The sequence below is a fragment of the Panthera onca genome, chromosome B3 (genome assembly GCF_046562875.1).
Source record: "Panthera onca isolate mPanOnc1 chromosome B3, mPanOnc1 haplotype 2, whole genome shotgun sequence".
Classification (NCBI taxonomy): domain Eukaryota; kingdom Metazoa; phylum Chordata; class Mammalia; order Carnivora; family Felidae; genus Panthera; species Panthera onca.
Window position 1 is genome coordinate 39,666,872 of NC_138344.1, and position 20,112 is coordinate 39,686,983.

At 52.4% G+C, this 20,112-nt stretch overlaps 1 protein-coding gene across 4 annotated transcripts in view; it reads left to right on the forward strand.

The window, feature by feature from the left end:
* The window catches only part of IGDCC4 (immunoglobulin superfamily DCC subclass member 4), a 40,581-nt gene that overhangs the window by 16,963 nt on the left and 3,506 nt on the right, over nucleotides 1-20,112 (forward strand). Inside the window, exons 4-19 of one of the 4 annotated variants that reach the window (XM_060618247.3) lie at nucleotides 1,208-1,344; nucleotides 2,650-2,790; nucleotides 6,489-6,644; nucleotides 7,458-7,871; nucleotides 8,393-8,557; nucleotides 9,096-9,233; nucleotides 10,109-10,282; nucleotides 11,303-11,524; nucleotides 11,677-11,778; nucleotides 13,962-14,145; nucleotides 14,908-15,035; nucleotides 16,594-16,764; nucleotides 17,017-17,154; nucleotides 18,283-18,388; nucleotides 18,881-19,109; nucleotides 19,879-20,040. In XM_060618247.3, the coding sequence (XP_060474230.1) occupies nucleotides 1,208-1,344; nucleotides 2,650-2,790; nucleotides 6,489-6,644; nucleotides 7,458-7,871; nucleotides 8,393-8,557; nucleotides 9,096-9,233; nucleotides 10,109-10,282; nucleotides 11,303-11,524; nucleotides 11,677-11,778; nucleotides 13,962-14,145; nucleotides 14,908-15,035; nucleotides 16,594-16,764; nucleotides 17,017-17,154; nucleotides 18,283-18,388; nucleotides 18,881-19,109; nucleotides 19,879-20,040 (2,767 nt within the window). Of the gene's footprint in view, nucleotides 1-1,207; nucleotides 1,345-2,649; nucleotides 2,791-6,488; nucleotides 6,645-7,457; nucleotides 7,872-8,392; nucleotides 8,558-9,095; nucleotides 9,234-10,108; nucleotides 10,283-11,284; nucleotides 11,525-11,676; nucleotides 11,779-13,961; nucleotides 14,146-14,907; nucleotides 15,036-16,593; nucleotides 16,765-17,016; nucleotides 17,155-18,282; nucleotides 18,389-18,880; nucleotides 19,110-19,878; nucleotides 20,041-20,112 lie in introns of all 4 variants that reach the window. The other 3 variants (XM_060618248.3, XM_060618244.3, XM_060618246.3) reach the window with 3 other exon arrangements.

Here is a 20,112-nt window from a genome sequence, read left to right on the forward strand (position 1 = left end):
AGGCAGGTAGGAAGAACATGGGATTTGGAACCAGAAGACCTGGGTTCAAGTTTCAACTCTGCTCCAGCTGTGAGACCCTGGGAGAATACCCTGCTGCCTCTGAGCCTTAGTTTTGTCACCAGTAAAATGGAGGTTGTGATGTCCTCTATCTCTTCAGATTGTTTTGGCTCAGATGACACTGTATGAATAAAATGGATTTTTATCAGGGAGGGAGGAGGTAACATAGGCAGGGAGTAAACAAATTGACACTGTATAGAAGGCTGTGTAATATAAAGTAAGTCTTGCATTGTCAGCTCCCAGAATCCCAGGTCCCCTCCCTGGAGACAACCACCATTACCAGGGGCCTTCAGTGCAAGCATATTAAGTGTGCATATCCCCACACACTGTTCTGCACCAAACATACTTTGGAAATTGTCCTGTTTCAGCACACATGGAGGAGCCTCCTTTTTTTTTTTTTTTTAAGTATTTTTTTTTTTTAATGTTTATTTATTTTTGTGTGAGAGAGAGAGAAAACCAGCAGGGGAGAGTCAGAGAGAAGGGAACAGAGGATCTGAAGCAGGCTCGGAGCTTCCAGCAGAGAGCCAGACACGGGGCTTGAACTCACAAACTATGAGGTCATGACCCAAGCCAAAGTCAGATGCTTAACCGACTGAGCCGCCCAGGCACTCTGAGCTGTCTCCTTTTTAACAGCTGCCTAGCATTCCATTGTATGAATGTACTCAAACCGATTTAGCTAGTTCCCACCCTACAGATGGACACTTGGATCGTTTCCAGTCTTCTGCCTTTGTAGTTACAGTGCTGGAGTGAATATCATTAAACATGTTTTTGTGTACATGTATGAGAATATCTGTGGGTTAGAGTCCTCGAAGTGGCGTTGCTGGGTCAAAAGGCATGTGCAGGGTTGATTTTAAGATCTTACCAGCTTGCCCTTGAAGGAAGCTGTATCCATTGGCATGGCGATCAACACAGGAGTGTCTTCCCTCCATTACCTCATCCACAGAGGGTGTTAGAAAACACCCAAAGTGATCTTTGCCAACCTGATAGGTGAAAATGGCATCTTACAGCTTTAATTTGCATTTTTTTTATTATAAGAGAGGCTTGAAAGTAAAATGCTGTCAGTAGTTCAGGCTGGAGAGAGAGGTAGACCTAGGACAGCTCCCTGCAGAGCTCCTGCCCACCTCATAGGTGCCCTCTCCTCCTTCCCAAGGCTCATCATTCTTCCCAACGGGGTCCTCCAGATCCTGGACATTCAGGAGAGTGACTCAGGCTCCTACCGCTGCGTGGCCACCAACTCAGTCCGCCAGCGCTTCAGCCAGGAGGCCCTACTCAGTGTGGCCCCCAGAGGTAAGGGGGCAGGCTGGATGGGGAAACCTGGGGATTTCTGGACCAGCCACCTCAGAGCTGGGAGGCACCTCGTGAGGTCCAAGCTCTGCCTTCAAATAGGTGACAGTGTATCAGTCCCACTGGGCAGGTGTGGAGTACCACCCAACAAGTCAGAAATAGAACTGGAGCTGGAACCCAAGACTCCAGACTCCCAGTCCAGCTCTCTTCCTGCAGAGGCTCTGTGTTCCCTTGGGTTGGGTGGAACATCCCGGGCTGGGGACAGAGGTGGGGAAGGGAGGCATCTGAAGAGGGTGTGTCAGTGCCCTGAAGCCATGGTCCCTGCCTTTCTGTGTCTCCTGAGGACTCTGGGCATTAGGGGATTGGCTGGGCACCGAGAATCTGGTTCCCTGCAGTCTGGTGCTCCTGTCCTCTCCATTTCTCCGAAAAGTTTCTGTCCCAGTGTAACACAGTAGGAAAGGCACAGGCTTTGGGGTCGGAAAGACCTGGTTTGAATCCTGGCCTCTCTACTTGCCATCTATGTGACCCTGGGCTGTTATCAAACGTCTAGCTCAGGGAGGTTGTGAGAATAGCTGAGATAAGAGTGGAAAGCGCCTGGCACCCAGCAGGTGCACAACAGATCTTAGTTCAGGCCCCTCTGAAGGGCCTTTCACTTGCCTCCCTTTGCCATGACATCTCCCCCGAACCCTGCACTTCTGCACATCTCTTCCCATCCCCCCATCTCAAATGCCCCGCTCAGGTAAGTAGGTTTAAGTCTGGTTCACTCCCTGCGCCCAGGGTCTCTGCCTCCACCTGCTGGACAAACCAGGTATTCGCCATGCTGACCCAGGGGGCCAGGGTCACAGTGAGAACTTGGCAGGGAATCCATGCTCAGGGAGCTGCCAAACTGGAGGAAACTCAACCCCTACCTCCTACCTTTCCCACAGGGGAACCCAAAGCCCTTTGAAGAAAGGACTTGCCTAAGGTCACACAGTGCCTTAATGGCAGTGCTGGAACCAGAAACTATGACTGTTGACTCCACCTCCAGGCTCCAAGTCTTCTCATGACCCTGATGGTCCTCTGCCTGGAGGGAGGGTTTGATTTGGCAGGAAAGAATGGCGGTGGTGTGCCAGAGGCCAGGTTTTTCCTCTCCAAGCTCCAAGAGAAAGAGCTCTGCAGAACTATGTGGCTGCTTTTGCCACCTGTCAGATGAAACCCTGGCTGTTCTCTGCCCCACCTGCTTCACCAGGTGATTCTGAGCATCAGGTGAGCTACTGCATGTATGGACACCTAATAGTAAGGCTGCTTGCTGGCCTGCCCTCTCTCCAGGGTCCCTGGCGTCCACCAGGGGGCAGGACGTGGTCATCGTGGCAGCCCCCGAGAACACCACAGTGGTTTCTGGCCAGAGCGTGGTGATGGAATGCGTGGCCTCAGCTGACCCCACCCCTTTCGTGTCCTGGGTCCGACAGGGTAAGTGGAGGGAGGGGACTCAAGGTCATGGGAAAGGAGGGGGTAGCATCTCATGTGTCCCCAAGTTGGGAAGCTATAAGGGTGACCACTCTATAGTCACCTACCTTTGGTGTGGTGGGAACTCCTCTTCTAGGGCCGAGTATGGGGATGGGGGAAACCTGGACAAACTTAATCATCAGTCTTTGAAGTGCATTTCCTCTATGAAACACTCTGGTTCTGCCACTCACGTAACCATTATTGAGACCCTACTTAGGGTGGTCTCAACAGTACTGCAAGTGAATGTGTGAGAGCTAGAAGGGTGCCGCGCAGCCATCGAATCAGGTGAAACCAGGCCCCCACTGCTGGTCTGCAAAGCTGCTGCCGTGTATGCTTGGCTTCACGCTGGGCACAGTGAATTTAAAAAATCAGAAGAGACAGACAGGGACTCTGTGGTCTGAACTCATCATAGTCTGGGTGAGGGTGATAAAACACACACCATGAAAAGAGGTTTGCCTGTATTGGGCAGCACGTGATAAATGCCAGGTAGGACTGCATTGCTCTCAGGGTAATGAGGATGCTGGCCAAACATCACCTTGCAGTCTGCTGAGCACTTCCTGCCAGAGCCTGGAAGAGCCCTTTGAAGGGGATAGGGGTGAGGACTATTATTCCCAGTGGACAGATGAGGAAGCTGAGGCTCAGAGAGTCAAGACCCAAACTTTAGAGCCTGTTCTCTTTCTGGTACACCACTTCCTACAGTCCTAAATGGAAGAAAAGCAAGGATTATTGTTGTTTCCATTGTCAATGAGAAGTGACTTACCTCAAGTTGATAGCAGAAGTAAGTCTTAAACCCTGCCCTTTTTACCTTTCTTCCCTGACGCAGTCTACTACCCTACACTGGCTCCTTTACATAAGTTTGTATCTCACATTCAAAAGAGTATGCAATCGGGGTGCCTAGGTAGCTTAATCAGTTTCAGTTAAGGTCATGATCTCATGGTCGTGAGATTGAGCCCCATGTTGTGTGAGGCCTGCTTAAGATTTTCTGCCTCTCTCTCTGCCCCTCCCCTGTGTGTGTGTGCTCTCGAAAGAAAAGAAAGAAAGAAAGAAAGAAAGAAAGAAAGAAAGAAAGAAAGAAAGAAAGAAATGTATACATAGAGTTTAAGGAAAAATAATAAACTGAACAAGTATGTATCCCCCTGCCCCCCAGGGACATGTGAGTGGCTCAGTCAGCTGAGCGTCAGACTTCAGCTCAGGTCATGATCTCACAGTTTGTGAGTTCAAGTCCCACGTCCGTCTTTCTGCTGTCAGGCTGTAGCACAGAGACTGCTTTGAATCCTCTGCCCCCTCTCTCTGCTGTTTAAAATAAACAAATATTTTAAAAATGAAAAATAAATAAAAAATGAAAAGTATATATCCCCCCACCCAAGCTGGTGAGATGTAACAGTGCTGGTGTCTTTGGGCCTCCCCAACCTGCACACCTCATTGGATTTGTGATACTTAGTTATTGGGATCCTGGGGCCAGCAGGACCCTCATACTATTATTGGGATGAGCCTGTGGTATCACCCAGAAATTCTAATATCAGTGTTTCTCAAATCCTGACTTTGTATCATGATGACCCAGGGAGCTTATTAAAACTGCAGACCCCCTCCCTTCATGCCTGGTCACTTGTGAACCAGGAATCTTAATGTTTAACAACTGCCCTAGGTCCTTGCTGCTGAAAGTGTGGTCTTTGGACCTACCACCTGCACCTACTTAGAAATGCAGAGTCTGGGGCATGCCCTAGGCCTCTGCATCTTAACAAGTTTCTTTGAGATTCTGTGATTCGCGTACACAGTGAGGGTTTGAGAATTGCTGTCCCAGAGAATCCTGACACCTATGGTCCTGGGAGCTCCCTTACAGAAAGTCTGCTAATAGCACTCCTGGACAGAGACTGGGAAGAGAAAGCCTGGAAAAGGATTTCCTTCCTGATATGCTGGTCACTGTTCCTTTCCTAGACACTTACTCCACAAAGTCAGGGAAGAGACATAGCTTTTTGTTTTGTTTTCTTCTGATTACAAAAGTTGTGTGTGTTCGTTGTAGAAAACTAGGGAAAAGCAGAAACAGAAAACATTCCATTTAATCTCTCTTTGAGAGATTAAAATTGTTGACATACAAGTGTATTTTCTTCCAGATTTTCTTCTATGCATATGTGCATTTTCCCCTAAAATTGGGAGTAGTTCCAAATCTTACTTTCAGTCCACAGCATATCATAAGCATTTTTCCATCTCTAAAACTTTTTTTTATTTTTATTTTTATTATTTTTTAAATTTTTTAATGTTTATTTATTTTTGAGACAGAGAGAGACAGAGCATGAACAGGGGAGGGGCAGAGAGAGAGGGAGACACAGAATCGGAAGCAGGCTCCAGGCTCCGAGCCATCAGCCCAGAGCCCGACGCGGGGCTCGAACTCACGGACTGCGAGATCGTGACCTGAGTCAAAGTCGGACGTTTAACTGACTGAGCCACCCAGGCGCCCCTCTAAAACTTTTTCAAAAAGTAATTTTATTTTATTTTTTAAGACTCCATGCCCAACATGGGGCTTGAACTCATGACCCTGGGATCCAAGCGTCAGATGCTCTACCGACTGAGCCAGCCAGGTGCCCCCCAAAAAGTAATTTTAATGACTATATTCCATCATTTGAATATAGCCATAATACAACTTGCCAGTTTCTACTGTTGAATTTTTAAGTCCTTTCCAGTTATCCACTATTACAGTTAACATTACAGTGATCAGCCCTGTTCATATCTCCCCAGGACAGCTGCCCACAAATGGGATCCCTGGGTCAAAGTCAAAGTGGAGACTCCATTAGCATTTACCCTTTCTCTGGCATTGCAGCTTACCTTTTTAAAAACCTTTCCTAATTTGGGGCACCTGGGTGGCCCATTTGGTTAAGCATCTGACTTTGGCTCACGTGTTCAGTTCAGGTCATGATTTCACAGTCCATGAGTTTGAGCCCTTTGTGGGGCTTTGTGCTGACAGGTCAGAGCCTGGAGATTCTGTCTCCTTCTCCCTCTGCCACTCCCCTGCTCATGCTCATGCTCGCTCTCTCTCTCTCTCAAATAAATAAATAAATAAATAAACATTAAATTTTTTTTTAATTTTCCTAATTTGATAGGTGAAAATTAACATCTGTGTTTTGATGTGCATTTCTTTGATTATGTAAAGCTGAACACTTTTTTGTATTTCTTGGTCATTTGCATTTTTTCTCCAGATTTTCTGTTCATGTTCGTAAAGCACAGGCTTCTTTTTTTTTAAGTTTATTTATTTGAGGGTGGGCATGCAGAGAGAGAGAGAGAGAGAGAGATAATTCCAAGCAGTATTGGGACAACACCATACAGGAGGAGTGAGTTCTTGAGAGAAATGAATTTAATAATAATGGTAACGGTAATAAGTGACTAGTTTACTGAGCACCTGTTAGGTGCCTGCATTGTGCCAGGCCTTCTCACAAACCTTATTTGTTTCAGCCCCACAGCAGCCCTTCCAGCTAGGGGCTATCTCCCTCCCCATTTTACAGAGACACTAGGGTTCACAGAGGGTCACTTGTCTAGCAAAGGGAGGAACTGAAATTCAAATAAGGGAATGCTGTGTTCCGTGTTGAGGCCCCCCCCCCCCCCCATGCAAGGAGTAGATGGAGGGCCAGTCCTCTGTGCCCACCTCCACCGCTCTTCCTCTCCTCCCCTAGACGGGAAGCCCATCTCCACGGATGTCATCGTCCTGGGCCGCACCAACTTACTAATCAGCAGCGCGCAGCCCCGACACTCGGGCGTCTACGTCTGCCGGGCTAACAAGCCCCGCACGCGCGACTTCGCCACGGCCGCCGCCGAGCTCCGCGTGCTGGGTGAGGCGGGGTGGAGGACCCGGTAGTAGGGGCTCAGGGGGACCGGATTGGGCCGGGTCAGCTAGGAGTGGGGAAGGGAAGATGGGGAGGGGGGAGGGGCAAGCGGGTGTGTTAGAAGGACTGAGGGGCGACCCTGGACGATGGAAAAGGGCTGGAGCTAGGGGGACGGCGCTCAGGGGAGGGGCCCTTCGTTAGGGTGGGTAGTGCAGGGGACAGCTGGAGGAGGGGAAGAGCGGGAAAGGAAAGGAGAAAGGGGTGGGGGAAGTTGAGGCAGGGAGAGAAGCAGAGGGGTGGTTAGGGCATGACTTGGGTGATTGGGGGGTGGCGACGGGTGGTCTGAGCGGGACCTAGGTAATGGGGGAGAGGGGTAGGACTGAGGGTTGGGGAGACGGTGGAGTCGTCTGGGTGGCACGAAAAACTGGGGGACGGAGTTGCTCAGGGCTGGGATAACTGTGGCGAGGGGGGAGTCTCCCCGGTGTGGGAGACACTGGAAGGAGGGGAAGAGGTTACGGTACCTGAGGGAGAGGGGTGAGGCCCAGGAGGAGCTAGGGTACTTAGGGGAGGCTCGGGAGGCCCGGGGACAACTGGGAGCGAGGAGGAGTAGGCTGGCGGCGTGGGGCTGGGGTAAACGGGGGAGGAGCAGGGGTAGGGCGGTGCCGCATGCGAGTATTTGGGGCCGGGGTGACTCAGGGAGAGGCTGGAGCGAGCGGGGGGGGGGGGGGGGGGGCGCGGCAGCCGGCCGGGGTATGCGGAGAGGCGGCAGGACCCCTGGCGGCCGGAGCGCGCGGTCAGCGTCCCCCTCCCCGCCCCCAGCGGCCCCTGCCATCTCGCAGGCGCCCGAGGCGCTGTCGCGGACGCGGGCGAGCACGGCGCGCTTCGTGTGTCGAGCGGCCGGGGAGCCCAGGCCCGCGCTGCGCTGGCTGCACGACGGGGCGCCGCTGCGGCCCAACGGGCGCGTCAAGGTGCAGGGCGGCGGCGGCAGCCTGGTCATCACGCAGATCGGCCTGCAGGACGCCGGCTACTACCAGTGCGTGGCGGAGAACAGCGCGGGCACCGCGTGCGCCGCCGCGCCCCTGGCCGTAGTGGTGCGCGAGGGGCTGCCCAGCGCCCCCACGCGGGTCACGGCCACGCCGCTGAGCAGCTCCACCGTGCTCGTGGCCTGGGAGCGGCCCGAGCTGCACAGCGAGCAGATCATCGGCTTCTCCCTCCACTACCAGAAGGCACGCGGTAAGTCTGCTGGGGACCCGCGTGGGGGCGCCCTGAGGGGGGCACAGGTTAGAAGACGGATGGGTTGCCGTGTGGGTACCTTTGGGGATAGGGTGGGATGGGGTGGGAGCCCGTGGAACAGACCCGCATAGGTATGGGCTAGGCAGTAGTCTTCGATGTGCTGGAAAGGTCAAAGTGTGCAGCACATTTCCCCCTCAGCCACAGCCTGTTATGATAGAGGAAGAGGATGCTTTTCCTCCCAGAGAAAAATGCCTTGGCACTCCTGGAGCCAGTTTATTATAACTGCAGCAGGAGCCACTTCAATTAGACGCCAGAAAGAACTTCCTAGCCGGCAGAGGAATTAATACAGTGGGACTAAAAGCCAGGGAAGTCTGTACTCTGGGGCTCAGATGATCTGATGATTTAGTTACAGACTATTCCAGAGACTGGGGCAATGTGAAGGATCCCTAGATAACCTCCAGCTGGTAGGCCTCTGGGGGTGGCCTTGTGATAGTTTCTTTGTCCCTGTGTCACTGCCCCAGGCATGGACAATGTGGAATACCAGTTTGCAGTGAACAATGACACCACAGAGCTACAGGTTCGAGACCTGGAACCCAACACCGATTATGAGTTCTACGTGGTGGCCTACTCCCAGCTGGGGGCCAGCCGCACCTCTACCCCAGCACTGGTCCACACACTGGATGATGGTAGGGCCTCTAAACCTGCAGTGGGCCCCTTGGGTTCCAGAGAATTCCCTGGGGATGGTAGTTCGGCTTCTCTTTACTAGTGTTTGCCAAGGGACTTTTACCTGCCTCATGTCATCTTTTGTGCCCTGTAAGGGGGTGGGTAATGGTTCTTCCCAATTTACAGTTTAGGAAACTGAGGCCCAGAAAATGAGAGTGACTTGCCCAAGGTCAGTAGTACAGCGGGGACTTGAGGACAGGTCTTAATTCCCTCTGTCATATGGCCCTTCTCAATATCCATGTACCATCCAGTCAGGCAGGGGCCAGTGACATGAAACCATTGGATGTGGAAGATTGTGCCCCAAACCTTTTTCTAGCTTTGGGGTGGGAAGGATGTCCCCTCATCTCCAGTTTGGGGCTCCCCTGAGAGGCTCCCTTTCCTCCCTCAGATCCCGGGCCTACTTCTGACTTGCTGTGTGACCTGGGCAAGTCTCTGATCGCTCCTGGGCCTCACCTTCCACGTCGGTGGAGCAGAGCTCACGCTGATGTTCTTCTGTCTCAGTCCCCAGTGCAGCACCCCAGCTCTCCCTGTCCAGCCCCAGCCCCTTGGACATCAGGGTGGCGTGGCTGCCCCTGCCTCCCAGCCTGAGCAATGGGCAGGTGGTGAAGTACAAGATAGAGTACGGTTTGGGAAAGGAAGGTAAGTGGGGTCAGGGCTTCACCTGCCTGGGAATTATTGATGCGAAGGGCTGGCCAGAGCAGCTGAGGACCCAAGTAGAGGTGGGGAGAGTCTGAGGAAATTAAGCAGAGAGGTAGAGTAGGGAAATATGAACTTGGACAAGAGGAGTGTGGGCTAGGTGTAGGGAAAGGTAAAGAGGCAAAGCTCAAGACAGAGGCCTGGGTTCTAGCCCGACCTCCTCTACAGCTATAGTGGGTAATGTGGTTAAGTCCCTGCCTCAGTTTCCTCATCTGTGAAATGAGGCAGGTAGCCTAGATAATCCCTGGGGTCCCTTCCAGCTCAAAAAGCAGATGAGAGAACAGGAGGTAGAGGGTGTGCTTGTGGGATTGGGGAAACAGCACTGGGGACGGCATGTTAGAGCAGATGTAGATGATCTAGGGGAGAGGGTGTGAAAAGGATAAAGAGTTAGGAGAAGGCAAGTGGCTGGGGCGGGGGGGGCAGGGTGAGAGTGAGAAAGGAGGGAAGCACGAGGAAGGGGGCTTGGGGTGGTCATCAGAGCTCCAGAAGGCAGGCGGTACCTGATGGCCTTCAGAGACAACCCCTTGTGCCTGCGTCCTAGAGTGTGTATGAAGGGATGGTCACAGACAGTTCATGGGGAAGTGCAGAGTGCATGCTGTGGTTCTCTCCACTCTGAGCTGAGGCTGATGGCCTGTGTCAGCCCAGGCTGGAGGCCCAGGAGTCAGCTCTGGAGCCATGACTGAGGGGTCAGTGCTGAGAGGGCCTCAGGCTCCCATGGGCGCCGAGGAACCAGGATCTGGGGTGGAATAGTTGGTATAGGGGAGTTTAGGGGTCCTGGTCTTTAGGTGGCCACCCAGCAGCCATGTTTCCTGTCCCAGCAGATCAGGTTTTCTCCACCGAGGTGCCTGGGAATGAAACACAGTTTACGCTGAGTTCGCTTCAGCCCAACAAAGTGTATCGAGTACGGATTTCGGCTGGCACAGGGGCTGGCTATGGGACGCCCTCCCAGTGGATGCAGCACAGGACGCCCAGTATGCACAACCAGAGCCACGGTAGGGGGTCTGAGGGGAGAGGAAGGACCGTGTGTGTGACTGGAGTGTATGTGTGCCCTTAGAACTCAGGCCCAAACACCCTCTCCTTCAGAGACCTTCCATGGCTCCCCCTGCTTGAGGGGTAAGGGAGGCCAGGTGTAGAGGCGAAGGGCTGGCCTTTACAGGACACACCTGGGCTACAGTGTCCCTTCTACCTGCGTGATCTTGGACAAACCATTCACAACTCTGAGGCTTCATTTATTGCCAAAGGTGGCATAGGGATTAATAATGCATTGTGAACAAGTGTTCAGCACGTAATAAGAGCTTGTTAAATACTAGTTGCTTTTCATTGATCGTGATTGTTGGTTTTGTCAAGAGGTCCAATAATACAGTGATTAAGTGCAGACAGAACCTGGCACATATGCTCTCTGTGTGACCTTGGGCAAGTCGCTTAACTTCTCAGTTTTCTTATCTGTAAAATGGAGATAGTAGTATTTTTGTTATTTTGTAGGGTTGTGAGAATAAAACACATGTACAAAGGGCTTAGAACAGTGTCTGACACATAATAAAGCCCCACTCTTAGGCTCCAAGTCGGCTCCCCACACCAATGGCTCCTTCCCTCCTTTCCAATCTCAGCAACCCCTGCGACCCCCTTGCCTGTCAGTATCCACGCATGCATTCCTTCAGAAGAATTATGGAGCCCTACGCTGTGCCAGGTACTATCAGCACCGCCCCAGAGGTGCTCCTCGCTGACCTCTTTGCAAGCGCTCAGGAGACACGCCTACATTCTCAGCACTCTGGGTGTGTAGAATAGGGAGTTCACCTCTAGACTGAGCCCAGGCCTGGCACAAGGAGTGGTGGCTGAGTGTCCATTCACTGCAAGGAGGCTGGCAAGGCTCTCACTCAGTGCTGGCTTCCTGCTTTTGGCTTCCTCCTACCTGTCCCCCTCTCCCACCTCTGGCTTCCTTCTCCTCACTTCCCATTCTCTCACCCCTTCTTCCCATCCTGCTCCTTTGCCCCCAGTCCCTTTTGCCCCTGCAGAGTTGAAGGTGCGGGCAAGAATGGAGTCCCTGGTCGTGTCGTGGCAGCCTCCCCCTCACCCTGCCCAGATCTCTGGCTACAAACTGTACTGGCGGGAGGTGGGAGCTGAGGAGGAGGAGGCCAATGGTGAGAGTCCCCCAGGGGGCCGCGGAGACCAGGCTTGGGATGTGGGGCCTGTCCGGCTCAAGAAGAAAGTGAAGCAGTATGAGTTGACCCAGCTAGGTGAGGAGGGCTGGGGGAGGGAGGGAGATGGGCATAGCCTTGGTTGGGAACGGGGCAAGCTGGGCATGGGAGTTGGGAATGGAGTGCTATCTGGGGATGAAAGAGTGGCCTCAGAGGTCCCTCTAGCCAGTGACCCCCATGACCTTCCCCAGCCCCTGGCCGGCTGTACGAGGTGAAGCTTGTGGCATTCAACAAACATGAGGACGGCTACGCAGCGGTGTGGAAGGGCAAGACAGAAAAAGCTCCCACGCCAGGTGAGGGGGCTGGGGAAGGAGAGGGAGGAGGGCTCTGTTGAAGGGTCTGTGTGCCTCTTCCTTTCCCTTCCCTCTGGGCCAGCCTTGGTGGTCAGGCCATCCGGTAGCCTCAGCTACCCCCAGACCCATGCTCTTAGGCTCAGAGGTCCTCTTCTAGCCCCAGACAGCCTCTGTCGCAGACAGAAGCTTCAGTTGATGCACTTTCAGGACTGCTACCGTATTTTCATTACCCATGAGCAGTGCTAATTTGGAAGGTTTGGACAGAGAGAAACCCCATGGCTAATCGGTGACTCCTGACCCTGTTTGACCTTTAAACATGTTTTAAAATACATCCACCTACATCACACTGCCTATCAGATTATCCCTCCACTCTAGGCAGGGAGAGTGTCCTTATGTGGCCCATCAGGAAAGTGAGACTCAGGTAAAGGGACTTTACCCAAGGTTGCACAGAGCCTAGACTAGAACCAGGACTCTGGGCTGCCCAACGAGTCTTTCCACTGTAGTACACTGCCTACTGGCTTTGTATGGGCCACCTTGGGTGCCCATCATGGATCCCCTCACCCCTGACTTCCCAGGCTGATTTTTAACCATGCGGTTTTGTCAAAGGAGCCCTCAACCAGGAGCCAGGAGACCTGAGTTCTAATTCCAGTTTGTTCATTCAGCAAATATTTTACTAAGTGTCTACTGCCCTGTTCTGGAAATTTAGTGATGAACAATACAGATAAGGTACCTGCTGTCATGGAGTTTATTTTATTTTATACTTATGTAATGAACACATCATCCTATAGTACTCACTATATATGTCTTAGTTCGGGCTGCTATAATAAAAATACCCCAGACCGAGTGGCTTAAACAACCATTTATTTTTCACAGTTCTGGAGGAAGTCCGAGGTCAAGGTGCCAGTAGAGTCAGTGTCTAGTGAGAGTCCACTTTCTGGTTTACAGACCATAGGCCATCTTCTCACTGTATCCTCACATGGCAGAAAGGGGGCTGGAGGGCTCTCTGGGGGGTTCTTCTACAAGGGCAGTTATGTGCTGAAAGTTTGTGTCTCCCCCTCCATCCCCACAATTCATACATTGAAACTCTACCCTCCAATATGATGTACTAGGAGGTAAATAGGATTAGATGAGGTCGTGAGGGTGGGGCCCTTACGAATAGGATTGATGCCCTTATAAATGTCACAAGAGAGCTCACTTTCTCTCTCTGCTGTCCTCCATAATATCATACAAGGAGAAGTCGGCAGTCTGTAGCCCACAAATGGACTCTTAGCAGAACTTGAGCATGCTGGCATCCTGATCTTAGACTCCAGCTTCCATAACTGTGGGAAATAAATTTCTTTTTTTATAAGCCACCCAGTCTATGGTACTTTGTTATAGCAGCCTGGATGGACAAAGATAGGAAATAATCCCATTCATGAGGGCACCACCATGTGTTCAAATGTCAACATAGGAATCTGGCAGGAGGCGCAAACATTCAGTTCATAACGATGTGCAAGATGCTTTTCTTTTTTTTTTTTTAATTAAAAAAAAATTTTTTTTACATTTATTTATTTTTGAGAGACGGAAACAGAGCACAAGTGTGGGAGGGGCAGAGAGGGAAGGGGACAGAATCTGAAGCAGGCTCCAGGCTCTGAGCTGTCAGCACAGAGCCTGATGCGGGGCTCGAACTCACGGACCGCGAGATCATAACCTGAGCCAAAGTCGGACACTCAACCGACTGAACCACCCAGGTGCCCCTGCAAGATGCTTTTCTGTGTACTTAACAAATAGTAACTGATTTAGTCCTCATAACAATACTATGAGGTAAGTATATTATCAGCTCCACTGACAGAATAGGGACTGGAGGCAGAGAGAGGTTAAGTAACTTCTCCCAGGTCACACAGCTAGTACATGGCAGAGCTAGAATTGGAACCAGGGTAACCTGGCTCTAAAATCTGTGCTTTTAATTGCCATGATTTGTTGCCTCTCTCTAGACAGTTTGCTATTTATATGACCTTGGCCAAAATCACTTAAATTCTTGGGAGCCTTGGTTTCTTCATCTGTGAAGTGGGAATGATGCTACTCAACTCTCAGGATTGGAGGAGAGAGGGTGAAAATAAGTGCCTTGGGAACTGCAAACCACTGCCCATATTTCGGGATGAGTGTCCTCCCTCCTTTCCCCACACTCAGTTTTCACCTTCCAGACTTGCCCATCCAGAGGGGACCACCCTTGCCCCCCGCCCACGTCCATGCAGAATCAAACAGCTCCACATCCATTTGGCTTCGGTGGAAAAAGCCAGACTTCACCACGGTCAAGATTGTAAACTATACTGTGCGCTTCAGCCCCTGGGGGCTCAGGAATGCCTCCCTGGTCACCTATTATACCAGGTAGGGAAGCCAGCTAATGCTGTGAGGGGGGAGGAAGGCAGCAGCTGGTGATGGGGGGGGGGGGACCCCAGGGATTCAGGAACCTTTCATGGCTCGCATGTTGCACTGTGGCACACTGAGGGTCTGATGCCCTGATGGTGACAGGTGGAAAAGGGGAGTCCTGTTATCCCATCCCCTCACACAGAACCTCATACTCAACCCCAGAGAATGTGATGCAGGACAGACCCATTTCTTTGACCTCAGAGGCCTCCTGACATGATGGGGAGGAGAGAGCCCAGATGCTATGCTGAGAGGGCCCCCAGTCAGATTGGAAGGCACAGCCATTGCCCTGAGGAGCTATTGGTTTGGCAGAGGAAAACTTGCATAAAAATATAATAGAAAACACTACAAAGCAAGTAAAATAGGCTAAAGTAGAAAAACACGATAGTTACGTACAGCTGCAACTAAAGGACAATTAAGTCAAGGAAAAGATGCATCAGAGATGGTTCCTTGGGTGCTCAATGACTTGGATTAATCCAGGCAGGTTTCCTGGAGCAGGACGCCTAGTTCGGAGATTGGACAGAATACCTTGGGAGCAGCGTACATCCGGACCTCTCTATAGGGCCCCTGGGTGGTGTCAGCGGCCCCCATGCCAGAGAGTAGATTCCCTGCCCAGGGTGGGGCCTGGAGCTGGGCTGGGCTGGACTGGGGGAGTGGATTTGGAGGGGATGCCCTGCTAGGAGGGGGTGCCTGAAGCACCAGTCACATTTCTTGCCTCAACAGTTCTGGAGAAGACATCCTCATTGGTGGGCTGAAGCCGTTCACCAAATATGAGTTTGCAGTACAGTCCCACGGAGTGGACATGGACGGGCCTTTCGGCTCCGTGGTGGAGCGCTCCACCCTGCCTGACCGTGAGTGGCCCCCTTGCCAGCAGTCCATCTTTTACAAGCAATCCTTCTTGCCCAACGGCCTTCTTTTTTTTTTTTTTCTTAATTTTTTTTTTTACATTTATTTATTTTTGATAGAGAGACAGAGCACAAGTGGGGGAGGAGCAGAGAGAGAGAGAGAGAGAGAGAGAGAGAGAGGGAGACACAGAATCCGAAGCAGGCTCCAGGCTCCGAGCTGTCAGCACAGAGCCCGACGTGGGGCCCGAACTCACAAGCTGTGAGATCACGACCTGAGCCAAAGTCGGGCACCCAACCGACTGAGCCACCCAGGCACCCCGGGCCTTCTTTTTTGATACGTCCCTCAGAGCCCCATTTCTGTCTATCATTGACTTTGCATTTGTGTAGGCCAGTCCTGTGCTTTAGGCATAAACATAATAAGATTTAGAGGAGTGGCTTCTTTTATGGGACTGCCAAGACCTCACTGAGTTGGTGAAGAGGGGCAGGTCAGGGAGGCGTCGTGGATTCTACACTTGGGTCTCCATCCTGCCCCTGGCACACAGGAAACCTTGGGCAGATCCCTTCCCCATTGGGCCTATGTTTCCCCATCTGTAACAAGAAAGGATGGGGCCACTCACTGTCCAAGTCTGTGACTGTGTAACCTCTAGAAATGGCATTCCAAGACAAATGGGTTTTTGTTCTCATAGCAGAGGCTCTTCAGTTCTATCAGCCCTAAAACTGTTTACCTTCCCATGGACAGAAGACCTTTGTCCCAGGATCTGATATAGGAAGACGTTTGCGGGGTGGGGGTGAGAGTTCTGCACTCATGGATTTGTTCTTTAAAAGCACTCCTTACAAATTGTTTCTCACCTACTTATGGCTTCAGTTATTGTGGTCTTAAACTGCATAGGAAGTTGAGGGGGCCCCATTGTTTTCTCAGAGGAGATTTTATGACATTGGCTCCCCAGCACAACTGGCCATGCTACAGACAGGGGATGTTTTCTCCTTTTGCAGATGGGGGGGGGAGGTGGGAGACTAGAGCTGAGAGTCAAAGAGGGTTCTGACAGCCTGTAATGCTGTGGCTGTCTTGCACCTTAGAGCCTTGGGTCCCCATCTCATCCTCTGCCAGGACTTGAAGACCTGAAACCCCAAATATCTGACCCTTTCCAACTCATTAGTCACCTGTGTCCCTACTTCTCACCCTTCCTCATTCACCCCCATCCCCTGGGATCAGCTTCTTCTCTAAAAACAGAACACAAAGACTTCCAAGGTTGTACTTCTCACACTGGGCTTCCCATGACCCTTAGGACCTGTGTCAGGGGCAGACATAGACAAAGGCTACATAGGGCATCAATGAATTTTACTTGAAGACTTGGAGAGTTTCTGGAAGGGGAGAAATAGTGAAACCTTTCCAGCTGTTTTCCAGAAACTCCCCAGTTAGAGATCAGATCTCATTTTGTTTTGTGGTTTGTCCAGTGAAGGAGGAGAAAGGGAGGCCATGTCCTCATGCCCCATCTCCCAGCTGCCCCCAGAGCTGGGGCTCTCAGTGACTGTGCCTCTCCTCATCTCTTCCCCTGCACCCCAGGGCCCTCAACGCCGCCATCCGACCTGCGCCTGAGCCCCCTGACGCCATCCACCGTTCGGCTGCACTGGTGTCCCCCGACGGAGCCCAATGGCGAGATCGTGGAATATCTGATTCTATACAGCAACAACCACACCCAGCCCGAGCACCAGTGGACCCTGCTCACCACGGAGGGTGAGGGCTCCCACACTAGGGCATCTGAGCAGGAGCTTCCACACTCTCTCTCCCTTTCCCAACCTCTCCAGTGGCTGGGTTAGTGGTGAGAGTGTGGCTGAGGTTTGTCCCGGGGCTTTCTAGAAGGAAGAGGCAGAAGCTAGTGCCTGAGTGGGAGAGCATACCTTCCGAGTCCTGCTTTCCAGGCTATCTCTGCATCCCATCCCCACTCAGCCCCCCAACCCTGCTCTCCCTGCTTCCCCCTGCCCCCAGGAAACATCTTCAGTGCTGAGGTGCACGGCCTTGAGAGTGACACGAGGTACTTCTTCAAGATGGGGGCACGCACAGAGGTGGGGCCTGGGCCCTTCTCTGGTCTGCAGGATGTGATCACTCTCCAGGAGAAGCTCTCAGGTATGAGGGCAGGGAGGGAAAAGTGGGTCCATCCTGGGACAGCCTAAGTTCTTCTGAGGCCCCTCAAGTTGACCTCTAATCCTAAAGTTATCTCTTCCAAGGCCCTGTTCCCAGGCACAACTACCATTTCATTGTTTTGGACAGCTGGCCTTGTAGTTTGGTGCAGAGAGGACAAATTTGACAGGGAAATTGGGTGTAGTTCAGTGGTGATTCAGTAGAGAGGTCAGACTTGTGGGAGACTGGCTTTGTTCTTTGGGAAATTGCTTTGATTGGAGGATTGGTTTGGAGACATGACGAGCCTTATGGGGTGGGAGTGGGCAACAGAACTGGCTATATAATTTGCAGGGCCAAGTGTGAAACGAAAATGTGGGGCCTTTCTTTAAAAATCAGAATTTCGGGGCACCTGGGTGGCTCAGTTGGTTAAGCATCTGACTTCAGCTCAGGTCATGATCTCACCATTCGTGAGTTCGAGCTCTGCATCAGGCTCTGTGCTGACAGCTCAGAGCCTGGAGTCTGTTTCGGATTCTGTATCTCCCTCTCTCTCCTTCCCCCACTTGCACTCTGTGCCTCTCTCTCTCAAATATTATTTTTAAAAAATTAGAATTTCAAGATGGGGACAGCAGAGCATTAAACCAAGCACGGAGCCCTTCCAAGTATGAGCCCCGTGAGATCACCCTTGTAGCACACCCACGAAACCAGTCCCAGTTGTGTTTCACTGAAAGGCCAGGTTGACAAACAGGGACCATAACTTCAGATTTCCAATGGGGAGGATAGTCAGAGAGGCAGTGGTGGACCCCTTCTTGCATTCTGAGTGTCAGGGGGCACCTGGGTGGCTCATCCGGTTAAGTATCTGACTCTTGATTTTGGCTCAGGTCATGATCTCACATGAGATCAAGCCCTACATCGGGCTCTGTGCTGACAGTGTGGAACTTGTTTGGGATTCTCTCTCTCCCTCTCTCTCTCTGCCCCTCCCCTACTCATGCTCACTCACTCTCTCCCTCTCTCAAAATAAATAAACTTAAAAAAATACTTGAAAAAAAAAAGATTTTGAGTGTCCAAAGGGTGAGACTCTATGAACCCTGAGCCTCTGGCCTTGACCTGTTCTGTCCCCTCTGTCTCCACCACCAGACTCCTTGGACGTGCACTCAGTCACAGGCATCATTGTGGGTGTCTGCCTGGGCCTCCTCTGCCTCCTGGCCTGCATGTGTGCCGGCCTGCGCCGCAGCCCCCACAGGTGGGTGAAGAAGCCAGTCTGACTACAGAGAGGAGAGATTTCCAGAAGGGCTCCAGAGACGAGAAAGCAGGGAGAATGGTCACGATTTGCCAAGGAACCCTCAGCGCCTCCATTAAAATTAGGATTCTAGGATGGAGGGATTGGGGGTGATATCCTCATGAGAGTGGGGAGTGGGTTTAGGGGAGCCCCCAGCCTACCTCCTCAGCAAGGGCGGGCATAGGCAGAGCTGCCTTCTCTCACTCTCTCTGTAGGTACCAGCATCTTGGAAGGAGGGACCCCAAATCTTCAGATACCTGGAGTCAAGGGAGGGAAGGTCCCATTTGCAATGTTTCAGCTGTTTTGAACAGTTTCTTAATCATTACACAGACAGGGAAACCAAGTTCCAGAGATGGGCAGGAACCTGCCCAAGGACATAGGCTGAACTAGATCCCAGTCCTGCCTCTACCCCTCACTTTTTGACCACTGTGCCTGATTCCCTATCTTCCCTTCCAGAGAAGCCCTCCCGGGCCTGTCCTCTACGGCCAATGCTGGGAACCCTGCACTGTACTCTAGAGCCCGCCTTGGGCCCCCCAGCCCCCCAGCTGCCCATGAACTGGAGTCCCTTGTGCACCCCCGTCCCCAGGACTGGTCTCCACCGCCCTCAGACATCGAGGACAGGGCTGAAGTGCACAGCCTTATGGGTGGCGGTGCTTCAGACTGCCGGGGTCACTCCAAGAGAAAGGTAAGCCTGGAGCCTGGGCAGGTCAGAGCCCCACACCACAGCTCATTTCCAAATAGGACACCTGGGGGCGCAAGAGTACAATGTGTGTACCCAGAGAGAAACTCCTCCACCCTCCTCCTCCCCTTCCCTGGACCAGCTGTAGAAGAAAAGGCACTCTCTCCTTCCTCCCTGAAAGGGTTGGCAGGGCAGGGAAGCAGATGGGCCTCCATCCCTGGCAGAATAGGTCAGTCTGGTTCTCCTGGAAGGAGGGAAGGGCCTCCTGTGGACTGTTTGCCGGTGACTCGGAGTGGCCACAACGCCCAGATCCCTCCTTGTGCTGGGAGCTGGAGAAACCTCTAAGACCCATTCCTCCCAGTCCTGACCAGGACAAGAGGCTGGTCAGCTTGGCTGTGGCCCAGTGAGACCAGGACCGGGATAAGGTAGGCCGACATAGGGCAGGTACCTTCCACGCCAGCAGCGGTGGCTCATCCTGACCTTCTCTGAAGAGCCTGCTCACACCCATGAGTGCTTCTTCCCCCTTTCCCTGCCCCTGTGGTGAAGAAGAGCCTGCTTGGCTTGGACACTTCTAGGCTTTGCCAAAGCAGGTGGTATTTGGCTTTTCTGCAGGAAGAATTCTCCATCCTCAAATTCACCCCCAGACTCTCAGGCCCTCCCCACAGCCCTAGTGGGGAGGTAGCAAGAAGGCCAAGAGTCTCCATCCACTTCCCTCTCTTCTGCTCTCCTCTTCCACTCAAGCCTTCAGTGCTCCTGTGTCTTTCCCCCCTTGCAGATCTCCTGGGCTCAGCCAGGTGGGCCAAGCTGGGCAGGTTCCTGGGCTGGCTGCGAGCTGCCCCCAGCAGGCGCCATGCCTTCTCTGACCCGGGCCCTGCTGCCCCCTGCTGGAACTGGGCAGACACTGTTGCTGCAGGCTCTGGTGTATGACGCCATAAAGGTCAGTGTCCTGGGAAGGAGGGGCAGGAAAGGAGAGAAGGGGCTCTGTGCTTGTGAAGAGTAAGTAGTGAGC